Source organism: Cyanistes caeruleus, chromosome 5 (genome assembly GCF_971803275.1).
Source record: "Cyanistes caeruleus chromosome 5, bCyaCae1.hap1.1, whole genome shotgun sequence".
Lineage (NCBI taxonomy): Eukaryota > Metazoa > Chordata > Aves > Passeriformes > Paridae > Cyanistes > Cyanistes caeruleus.
In genome coordinates this window covers 42,433,644-42,445,966 of record NC_141705.1, presented here as the reverse complement: position 1 = coordinate 42,445,966, position 12,323 = coordinate 42,433,644, and the positions used below count along the sequence as shown (strand labels likewise).

Genomic DNA, 12,323 nt, shown 5'->3' with positions numbered 1-12,323 from the left:
CATTCATTGTAACGTTGTAACACAGCTGTCTGCTCCCTTGGTGTGACCTACCACTTTCTTCTTTTCTTTAGGTAAACTGAGAACGCAAAGTACAGTAAATAAATCCTGTGCTCTGCGACATATACAGTCTCTAGCAAAGAAAACGGTTGTTTGTCTGAATTTCACTGTAAAAATATCATTATTTCCCTCCTCTAAAATGGGAGTTTTGGGCATAACTTTTTCCTTTTCACCATTTTTTTTTTTTTAAATCAGCCCACATCATTGGTGCAATGCCATGGAAGTTTACTCTTTGCCTCTTCTGGTGGGTTCTTCTGTTTCTGAGATCTGACACTGGCTTAACTGGGAGAAAAGAGGGTGGCCTGGAGTATTTTTTGGTAGTACTTTGCATTCTTTCATACACAATAATCTCATGTACACTCCACTATTGCATGGTTGAGTTTTTGCTACATTGCATGTAGGAATATTTCTTTTTGTAGATGGTTGATTTTATTGGATTTTATGCATGAAAGAAAAAAGAGGTACATTAAGAGCTAGCAATATGGATATTTTTTCATGCTGTTCTGCTATACAACTTTCTTTCAGGGACAAATCTGCACCCTTACACTTACTACATAAAGTTTTGTGTGCTTCTAGGACAATATACTATTTTCTGCATTCTTTATGGTAAATGTCTCATTAGATGAGATCTCAGTGGAGGTAAATGTCCACAAATAGCTGAGATCACAAATTTTTCTTTTTTGATTTAACTCAATATTTTTCAAAGGTGAAAACTTACTGTGCTAAACCAATGTCTCGGACATATTCCTCTGATTTGTAGCATTCCAAATACACTATCAGTATCATATGACAGATCAGAAAGACAGTAATTGAAGAAACTGCAGTTTAAAAAAAGAAGTGGCCTCAAAATGTTCCAAACTAAAACACTCCTAATTTAAAATGTCATTTATGTGAGGCTCTTCATATGTTTAGCAAATGTACTACATGCTGTAGGAAAATGCCAAAAGTAGTTTAAAAATAAACTATTTTTTCCTACAATACTATACGAAAACATCATCAATCATCATAAATATGGCCTTGTTTTCTTTAAAAAGGGCGCATCCCCATTTTACTTCAATGCCTAGTACAATCTGCTATATATTAAACACTCCATAATACATGGAGTAAAGTAAAGTTTTGGGGGTTTTTCCGCCACAAAAAGCAATGATGGCATTTCAACATTACTTTTCAACCTGTATTGCAATAAGAATAAAGCAAAACTTCTTAATGCAATTAAAATTTCCCAAGATGCATCTGTCAAAAAACAGTTCTATTTTTTCAGTAGAACAAAATTTGTCATCATCCTTAACTGGAACGAATCTATTCTGAACCAAATCAAAGTTCATTATAAGTTAGTTTGCCATTAAATTGCATTTACATATGGTTCCATAGTGCAGTAATGGAAGTAGCACAGCACTAAAATACACACTACCACAAGAAACATACACCAGTGAGGCATTGTTCTGTACAAGCTCCACAACTCCTCTTCTTGTATCCATTGCTAGGCACTGTTGAAGTGATAAGATGCTGGAATTAAATTTGGCTTTTGGTTAAGGTACTTCTTATATTCTTATATTTGCATATCTTTAGGTATATTCATCCTTTTATTCTTCACCAACAGATTAAGCTCATTGAATGCTCTGCAGGACAGACATTTTAGTCACATGGTGTCCTTTGTTCTTCTGTTCAAAAGAAATCAGAGCTCATCTTAAAGGAAGCAGGTTTTTAGCAAGTCAAAACTTCCTCAAAAGAATGTTCATTTTGCAGGAACTGTACTCCTCTGCTGATTTTTTTTTTAAATGTTCAACTACTAACCAGATTTTGCAACAAGGCTTGTCTGATCTCCTGAAAATGTGTTTTTTGGTATAAATAAGTGACAGAAAGTATTACAACAAAAGGGTGATCCAAGTATCTTCAAGTCAATGGAGTGATCTCCAAATACCTCGGTGTACTGTGTTTATGTGGCAAGGGTTTGGCTGTGTGGGGGCTACAGGAGCAGCCTATGGAGGTCTGCAGTGGAGCAGAGATCCACCCCCAGCCCATGGAAGACCCCTCACTGGAGCAGATGGATGCCCAAAGAAGGCTGTGACCCCATAGGAAGCTCTGCTGGTGCAGGTTTGCTGGCAGGAGTTGTAACCCTGCAGGAAACCCACACTGGATCATTCTGTTCCTGAAGGACTGGATACTGTTGAAATGACCTATCCTGGAGCAGTAGTGTGTAAGGAAGAAGGAGCAGCAGAGACAACCTGTGATGAATTTCACAATTCCCATTCCCTATCCTCCTGTGCTGCCAGGCCAGAGCAGATAGTGAAAATTGGGAGTGAAGTAAAGTGCAAGAAGGGGCGGGGGGGGGAGGAATATCTTTTATGATGTAGTTTTTATTTCTCATTACCCTCCTCTGATTTGATTGCCAATAAATTAAAGTCACTTCCTCAAATTGAATCTCTTTTGCCTGTGACAGTAATTGCTGAGAGATTTCTCCCTGCCCTTTTCTCGACCCACAAGCCTTTTGTCATCATTTTCTTCCCCTGCACAACTGAGGAGGGGAGTAATAGAGTGACTTTGGTGGGTACCTGGCATCCAGCCCAGGTCTATCCACCATGTTCACAGAAACATTCTCTAAAAAATACACAAAAGGAAGGCCATAGCCTTTGTTCAAGGCATCCGATTTACATAGGAATTGCAGAAACATGAGCCTAAATATCTAATAGAGTTGAAAGAAACTAAATTAAATGCTTATACTGCTGTAACATACACTAAGTGAATGATACTTTCTCTACATCATTTTCATGCTAGGTTTAAAAAACAAATGCATTCACATGAAGACAAACCAATGGCTGCTGCCTTTTACTTAGCCTTCATGGAAGTTTTCTCTGCACACATGGACTAGCTAGGAGATTTGTTTTAAGGCTATGAAAAGACCATTTACCTGAAGACTGACACATAAAGTCACACTGGTCCATAATAATTTTCAAGGACTATTATTAATTTGTTGGTTTGAAACAACTTGCCTGGACCAGAGCTATGATGATGATAACCATCTTTTTGCCCATCTCTTGAAAAGGGCATCACTAAGATCAATGGAAAAATTAATTACATGCCCTTGGGTGAAGGTAAGTATTAATGCTGTTATTGTAATGGAAGTTTACAAATTCAGTTGTTAATCCTAAAGTCTTGAAGTTAAGCACTGCATAGGTTTTCTGCCACACTTATGATTGCATCCTGTGAATTACATTTTTAATTACCAGCTCAGCCATAACTATAAATACACTGTCTTTCAGATAGCTTGTTAGGTAACAATGGGAAAATAAACAACCATAGCTCAAACAGTTTCTTAGCCAGAAGAGCTCTTCAACTTGCCCTGTTCTAATCAATTCACGAGTACTGCTCATAGATCATGCATGGATCAGATATCTACAAAAGGCAACATAATGAAGCCAAGATGTTGTTTACACCAATTCTAGAAACAAATGATAGCAAGAGTCACGAACCAGCAGAGAAGCTGGTTTACAGTTTCCTCTCCATACATTTTTCTAGTTACACAGTTCTTAAAGTGGTTTTTCTTGTGGAAAGTCTATCATCAATCAAATGAAAAACACTTCAACTTTTTCAAAAATGGAAACACAATAAAGGTTATTTATAAGAGCATATCACAAACAATAAATGCAGTGTCTAAAAGCTAAAATAGCAAACAAATGTAACTAATAAAATCTTGTTTTGAATTAAAAAAAAAAATAAAAAAATCAGTCTACCTGGTCAACGAAAGGATGTTCCTTCCCACTTCCACTGAATTTATCTATTTACAACATCCACAGGTCCCAGTGCTTGAAACAAAAGATGAAGCCCCTTCAGAGAGCCTGGCTGTGTCTCAACATCATAATATCTTTGTATCAAAAGCAGTATTGTTATACTCTATATAGTCAGGAATTGACCAGCTGGCAGAATATTCTGAACACAGCTCATAGAAAAACTAAGAGCTTTAACAAACAAGACCCAGAAGCAAGCCATAGCAGCTAAGAATTTGGGTTTCAGTTGTTATTTTACTGTTTTATCCATTTCTCTCCCAAAAACTCAGAAGTCAATTTTTAGTGAGTATCCTAAGTGCAGCACTCAACAAACACCCCTGAAGAAAATTATAGTGAGATAAATTTTTCATGCCAGAAAAAAGAGAAAATGTCAAAAGGAGAAATTACATGTCATGGATAACAGCATCATCTTGAATATGATTTTAATGTATCAGAGTGTAATGTGACAAACTGCACTAATTATTTTAAATCTCATCATACTAAAAATATCTCTGTCCACATAAAATATTAAGGGCTATAATGAACATAGGAATTCAAAATTAGAAAGGAGAAAATTACTGCATTAGTAAATGTTCTATCAGTGACAAAAATAATTATTTAAAAAAATAAAACTTATCAGGCAGGCAAACCCACAGAATTCTCCAAACCATCACTATCCCTCTGTTTAGGTCCTCTAATAATGAGAAAAGCAGACAAAACAGAATATGCCATACTGTAAATTGGAAAAACTGTAGAACACATCAGTAACAGACTGCACATCCATAAGATCAGAAAAACAGAGACCAAACTGTAATATCATCTCATTTGGCTTTCTGGTTTGTGCATCCCTCTCCTGGAGAATGCCTGCTCCTTCACATACTTGTCCATTGCCCTCTGTACACAAAATGCAGCCCAGCTAACTAGATGAAGTCCCTCACATAACCTTCAGAGAGGCACAGCTAAATTAGGCCATATATCAGAGCATATGAAGACAGCTTTAGCACAATGAACACTGGGAAATGTGTCGTAACAAGAACTAAGGAGGAAGAGCTTAAAATCTCTGCCCTAACAGTGAACCACTTGTTTCACCTCTCTCTGAATACTGAACGGGTTTTGGAGCTCAAAGGTTACAAAAATTTTGTGTGAAAAATTGATAATTTTTATGTTTTGGGGTATTTTTGTTTAAAATATTTATTTTTTTCTAATAGTTTAAAAATCATTTGCCTCACCAGTGACTGAACATAAGCACTATTGTCAGTAGATGTGGAAGAATATAAATGGAAAAAGTGTATAAAGAAAAAAAAAAGCCCACAGCATTAATATTAATAAGTTAAAATTAGACACAGTCTGACCTTGTGAATTACCCAGGAGATCTGATTAAGTGCAATCAGATTCCAAGCACTATAATGCTGGGAATAGTGCCTGACCTAAGAGCTTTTCTCATCATGAAATGTCAGCAATAATGACCTCAAGCAACTTCACCCTGAATTTGCTCTGCCTTTGATAAAATACCGTGATAGATCCACAACGTAATAGTAACTTACAAGCTTAGAGAGTCTTCATCATTAAGCATGACATTTTTCCTATACAAAGTGCCAAACTGGAAAGAGAGGCCAAAAGGTCACAATCCAAGGAAGAAGCCTTTCAAAATGCTTTCTTTCAGCAAAGGGTTGCTGCAAAGCCAATGCTGCTAATGTGATCCACAGGGGCTCTCTTCAACAAGCCTGATGGGACAGTTTTAAAATGACCAGTTAAATGCCTGTAGAGATCCAGCTTCCTAATTATTGACTGACCTATGTATTTTTGACATCAGTTATGCCCCTGAGAACCTGACTTGACAGGTAGTTAAAAGTCCACAGTTAAATAAGTTCTGAAATAGCCAAGACAAGCAGCCTGACTTCCTAAGAAGATTAGTTTCTTCTGTTCATCGGAATGTTTTGGGAACTGTGTAAAAACAGACACTATTTCAAAAGAATAGAACCTTGCAAGATTTTGTATGCCAAAGAGCTAATATATACACACATGTACTGCAGTCTAAAAATACCTTAAAGCATATAAAATAATGTGTGCCATAACCATCTGTTGATCAGAATACATTCACATGCAAGGGCTGGGCCTCAAGAAAAATGGCAATTTCAGTTTTGTCAACCACTTACTGAAAAGCACCATGGCCAGTTATAGTTGCAATGTTCATGTTCTCCTCAGCTGATGCTGAAAACTATTTTAAGGTTAGAAAGCTGACTACAGAAGCTGCTTTATAGCAATGGGAAGAGTAATTAAATCTGTGAGATTCAACCAGTCTTTAAAAAAATTCACACAGATTTGGTTTTGCCATAATTGGTTTTCTGCTCTCACCATCACTTCTTCATTGAACCACCCTCCAGAAGGATGCAGTGTCACATCAGAAAGTAAAAGGCAGAAAAAGACACAAAGCTAAACATTGAGTCAAACAGGGAGGCAAAATGTGCCTTGTAAGACTGAGCAGAATGAGGACTTATCCTAGCACAGTACAGAGAAAGATTAGAACAGAACCAGAGAAGAAATGAAAGGAGGAACACCTTGAAGGTTGTTTTATTGCTCTTCAAGAATAAGCCCTAAGAATTTCAGAAACACAAATATTTTTGTAAAAAAGTAATGTTTTATTATTTCTTACAATGATCAATAGATTTATGGCTGAAAATAGTGGGTAAGTGGCATACTGCTTGTCCTTCATTGTGCTGGTATGTACTATGTTTTCCATTCTTCTGCTTATTCCAGTGAATGCAAAGGTTTCATGTTAAATCTAAATCCTCCATCAACCTCTAGAATTATTTTCCATCAGTATCCAAGTTTCACCTGTATGACATGACTCCAAATACAAAACGCATCATCAAGGAAAATATGAATCTTGAATAATTATCACCTTTCTGAATCACAGACTCACACAGTACCTGTGGATGTATCCACTGTGAAAAAAGAAGAAAATTCTCCTGGGACCAGTTCATATGTGACAACACCAAACACTCCTGAATCTCTGTCTGTGGCAACAACATTGATGATTTCTGTTCCTGGCTGTGTGTGACTGCTGATACTTGTCACATAGATGTCTTGTTCAAAAATGGGTTGATTGTCATTAATATCTTCTATCTCAATGCGAACAAAAGCTTGGGCACTCAGACCACCCTGTTGGATAAATAAGAAAAAACAACAAAAAACAAAATCAGTTTTTAAAACAGGATGGTACACAATTGGCTGGGGTCCGTCATTAGGAAATGGAACATACTGCAACAATATTGCAATGAAAATGTCCATTAAAAGCAACTTGTACCCCAAAACACAACACATAAGGCAAGCTACATGCGCAGCACAGCACCAACGGCTGATCGAGTACATAAAGAAATTCAGCTTCTCTACAACGGTGAGGCCTGAACTTCAAGTCAATTTTGTTAATGCTAATGAACACCACTCAGCAAAAACCTTGCTAGTCTAGCCTCACATGCTTCTGCTGACATCACCAACACTCCACTTATTCCTTCACAGATAAGCCAGGGACTTTTTTCCCCAGAAAGACATGCCCCTCAGGTGACTGTAGTGCTCCAGTAAAGCAGGAATAACTTCTCTCATCTATTTTTCAGATGTAAAAGCATGGCCATCATAAGGGTGAATAAATGAGGCTTTTTTTACCAGAGACACAAAGCAGTGCAGGACAGCCAAAAGCTGACCTGTCAGGCTGCTGTCTACAAGACCTAGCCTCAATTTATTGACTGATGCCCTACAAACACCCACTAAAATACCACATGGTATAAAGTACCACATTTAGCCTTGCTCTGGAGTGAAACTGGAGAAGAAAGGAGCCAACTGGAAGATGGATTATCAGACTATGCTACAGAAAAATACTGATTTGCTATGACAAAGCACTGAATTCTGTGACAATCTGCAAAAATGACAGTTCTGTGGGTGCTGAAGTGCCCCAGTGAAATTAATGGCAATTTACTTCTCAGAGGACTCCTTCCATGAGTTTGGAGGGACTCGTGTTTCCAAGATTATTTTACAGCCATAGGAAGTACAAGCATTTTTAAAAGACAGCAGGTCCACTGTGGCAGAGATAAAAGTCAATTCTGAGGCACTGGCATGTTCAGAGGCACAAGGCAGCACAGGCATGTACAGTTTGCACGTGCTTTATGCACTACTTTAAAACACAGATGGAGGAAGAATCCTGAGCTCTTCAAAGTCACACTGAGCGTGCTGTGCTTGTAGCAGTCACTTAGAGAAACTGCTGACAGAGATCAGATGTTCATGCATACGCATGACAAACTATGCTGAGCTAGTGCAAACTTCATTTTGCAGTCACAGTAGCCACCACACAAAGAAAACCAAACCGACTCTAAACCAACTATGTTGCATAATTCTGCAATCAAATTTTTCACATCAATTATTTTTAAACCTGACCTTCATTAAATTATCCAAGGATTTAAACTGACTATGACTCCTTTAGACTTACCTTGCCATATAACAAGCACACAAAACTATTTTTGAGCGTTTGCTTACTGTATCTCACACATTTTCATAGTGATTTTTACTTTGTCCTGGTTTTGGTTTTTTCCACTGTGTTGTAATGTTACCTCTATTGGGTGCAGTGACATTCCTATAAAGGCTCAAATAAGCAGAAAATTAAGATGATCTTGTGCATCATATGTCTGTTTCACCCACAAACAAGGAGATCTATCCCACATCCTCCTGGTATGCTTCTGAGGGAAATAAGGCATGGCATGCTTCCACAGCTCATGCTGCTGCACAGGCAGAAGCCAGCACTCTTGCCTGAGGACCAAGACTCTAAAAGATGGTCATCAACCTACCAATTATTGGGACTGCCACGAAATCCCATGCCAATATGGAGAAATGGAGATGGCAGTGAGCCCAATGTCAACACCCCCACTTCAGGGCAAGCCCCCTTCCCCAGTACCTTGATTTCCATGATAAGGAAATCCCTGCACAGGAGCTAAAAGGGAATGCAGGGGAAGGGGAGGGAATGCGCTCTGCTCACTGTCAGAAGATGTTCTGTGTGTCTACAGCCTTCAGGTACTTCAGAACAGAAATCAATTATTTTTAAGGGAAGAGGACCAGGGAGAAGTGAGATCAAGAATAAAGAGCATCTAAAAAAAAGATGGTTAGAACAGCATGAAACCAAACTCACAAGAGCTTGTGTTAAACTGTTTCTTTCAAGCTACATCATTGCTAAACAGACCTGAAAAAACCCCAAACCCCACTCTTCAGGCAATCTACATTTGTGCTACAGAGCTATGTAAAGACTGAAAAGTCCTTTGAAAGTGATTAACCCGAAGTATATAGGGAAACCTATTCTCCAAGAAGACTGACCAAATTTCATGATGGAGACACAACCTTCTTTTCCTGAAAAAGCAGTGTATACCCCTCACATGCCAAGTATGATATTTACTCAACTTATGATATTAACTGGTTATGGCATAATTCTTGCTCTGACAACTGAACCAAAGTGCAATTCCAATTGAGAAGGAACAAAAACTCCTATTTCTAATGATGAGGATATACTTCATCTACTTGGAAGCAAGCAAAACAAATCTTCCAAAATATGAAGGCTGACCCACATAAATTGTATTGCTGACAGAAAATTACATTTGTCAAAACATGTTAACACAGAGCAGAAAGCCACGGCTGTTCATCTTAAAATCCCTTATCTCAAATGTTTGAGTACTTTTAACTACTGTTGTACTCCCTGGTGTCACAAACAAAAAGTCACAATTACAATGACTTCTCTGTCAGAGTCCTGAGGGTTGTGTCCCTTGTGAAAGAAAAAGGGGACATAAACTACCATCAAGCCAAAATAACAATTAATGTTTTCATTACTTCAGAAGGATCAAATTTGTGTGAATAGCTAAAGCTATTAGTAGACCTCTTATCAAGTAGACCTTTGTCAAGTCTTAACAAAAAAAAACAAACTTACCCTGCCTTTGGCACGGGAAACTTTGTCTTAAGTAGAAATTATGCTATTTTGAGCAGCTGTATCTCTTCATTTTGGTGCTGTAAAATGCTTAAAACATCAAGATTTTCATCACAGCCTCCAAAGTTTTTGTCAGTGAACCATGCTGTCAAATTTTTGCTCCAAACTGAACAATTAGATACAGAATCTCTGACATAAAGGCCTTTTTTTGGTAAACCTAAAGGATAGGTCATCTTGAAGTGTGACATTGTCAAAGTGGAGAGATATCTCCAATTATTTCAACAGCCTGAAGTTCTTCAGAAGCTTTGCCTGTGAGTTTCAAGTGTTTATATCTAGGTTTCAATTGCTTCAGTGTAAAAGACAAAGAAAACTGGATAGGGTGGATTACCAAAAAGTAAGAGAAAGTGTCTCTCTATGCAGAAAGGCAGTAAGAAAGTCACTAACACACCTGCTGATAGTGTACTGATGTAGTGCAGTGATGATGAAGCAGCTGAAAAATTGAAGACCTACCATTTCTTCTTTCTCCACAAGAGACAAGGATACTTTTCATCTTTGCTTAATCAGTGAGAATGCTCCCACAAGCTCTCACAGGATGTTTATTTAAAACCAGTTTAACAGAAGCTGTTTTCCACCTGCCTGTCCATGAGCTCTTGTGTGCAATTTAAGTTCACTCCTTACATTTTCTACACAATGCATGAAAGGCATGACTGACAAGCTCTAAAGCCATGTAATGGAGTAGCCAGAAACAGGTGGGGAAAACTAATAGTTTTGCTGTAAGATAAACTGCACACCACCTGGAAAATAGTTTATTTTCCTCCTCATTTCTAATTAACTGTGTTATTTTCTTTCCTTTTCATCTCTCTACCCTCCTTTGTCACAAGTGACCCTTCATTCTTCATCTCTTTTTTCTGTTCACATTTCTCCCCTGATCACAGCCTCTTAGACTCATACCTATCATCTTTAATCCCTCAAAATAAGCAGCAGAATGTCAGGAAATAAAATAACTATCCTACTACAATTCTGCTTTAAAGGTAGAGAGTTGGTCAACACAAGTTCAGATGCACTGAAAATTTTGAAAAGCTGATATTGAAATTAGGTGCTTTAGTATTTAGGTGTCAGTTGGGAAAACTTCTACAAAGTACAGAGTTCCAGTAAAAAGAGAAGCTTTGCCTGTCACACACAAGGCAATAAAAAACAGAACCTTTTTCCCCATTATTGAACTTCTGAAAACAAAAGTTCCCTAAATGAAAATAAATGACAGAGCAATTTAAAAATTAAATACCCTATAGTTTCAGTGCATTGGCTATTTTCCTTTAACTTGAGATAAGACTTATCAACAGAGCAGTAATTTAACTTAAATTAAGGCATCTAGCATTTTTCATGCAAACATGTTTTTCAGATTTTCAGAATAAATTTCTGCACCAGCATGAATATCTTAGAAACTTTTCAGAATTTAGCTGCTATTGTCAAGTTCTCACATACACTTTATTAATGACTAATCTTGATATTCCAGATGTGTATGTGTTCTTTACATTTTTACAGTTCCAAAGCATGTGAATGAGAGGAAAAACTAAACAAATAGAGAATTCATAATTTTCTGTTGTTATACATTTCAATACAGACTGCTTTACTCTTCAAAGTTTGGGTGTCTGTACTCAAGTAAAAATTCTGAAGACAGAAATCAGATACAAGTGAAATTCCAAAATGGTCAGATAGAACCACCTCTGCTGTAGACATTACAGGCAATGTCCTGGAAAAACCCACTCTTATATCCTTATGTTATCATCATAGAATGGTTTGAGTAGGAAGAGACCTTGCAAAGGTAGTCCAGTCCAAGCCCCCAGCAATGAGCAAGGTAAAGTTATTAGACATTCAAATCAGATGAGTATGGAAATAAACATACAAATATATTTAATATTTTTCTTTAAAAACCTATGAGGCAGAAAAAGCACACTGCTAAAGGCAATATTAATAAAAGAGTATTTCTGTAGCCCCAGATATGAACACTGAATTGTGACAGCTAAACAAAAAGACAGACTGTTTAACTGTTACAGAAATATCAGAATTCAACAAAACAGAGATACACCCTCAACAGCTACATTCTCAAAATGAAATAATTAATACAACCATCAACTGCAGCTATTTAAGTCCGTCTACTCATGAGTATGGAAATCATACTTCACTAAGTTTCTTCAGTGTACAATAACAAAAACTACAGGCACTTTAATGAAAAATATGCAGCACAACTGCATTTTTAAAATGTTGTATTACATACACTTAGGACATTATCTTAAAAGCAAGTTTAATTCAAAGTAAGAAATAAAAACTGCATAGCCTGAAATAACTGAATTTCTATGTTTTTCAGGACAAATTGTACTGCAAAATGTGACCTGAATTACAGTTTTAAAAGTGTCCTTATGTTAATTTCAACATTTGAAGGCAACCAATAACCTTTTCTTCAGCTTCTTCACAATTCACTATTAAGCTGAAGAAGGTGAAGACAAGTACAGACTGGGCCTCCAAATGCAAACCACCTCTGAAAATTA

The 12,323-nt window shown here is 37.2% G+C and overlaps 1 protein-coding gene across 5 annotated transcripts in view; it reads right to left on the bottom strand.

Moving 5' to 3' along the window:
• Nucleotides 1-12,323, bottom strand: part of DCHS2 (dachsous cadherin-related 2) — a 135,629-nt gene that overhangs the window by 75,047 nt on the left and 48,259 nt on the right. For all 5 annotated transcript variants that reach the window (XM_086891251.1, XM_086891252.1, XM_086891248.1 and 2 more), the window contains exon 3: nt 6,752-6,983. In XM_086891251.1, coding sequence (XP_086747377.1) covers nt 6,752-6,983 — 232 coding nt within the window. The remainder of the gene's footprint in view (nt 1-6,751; nt 6,984-12,323) is intronic.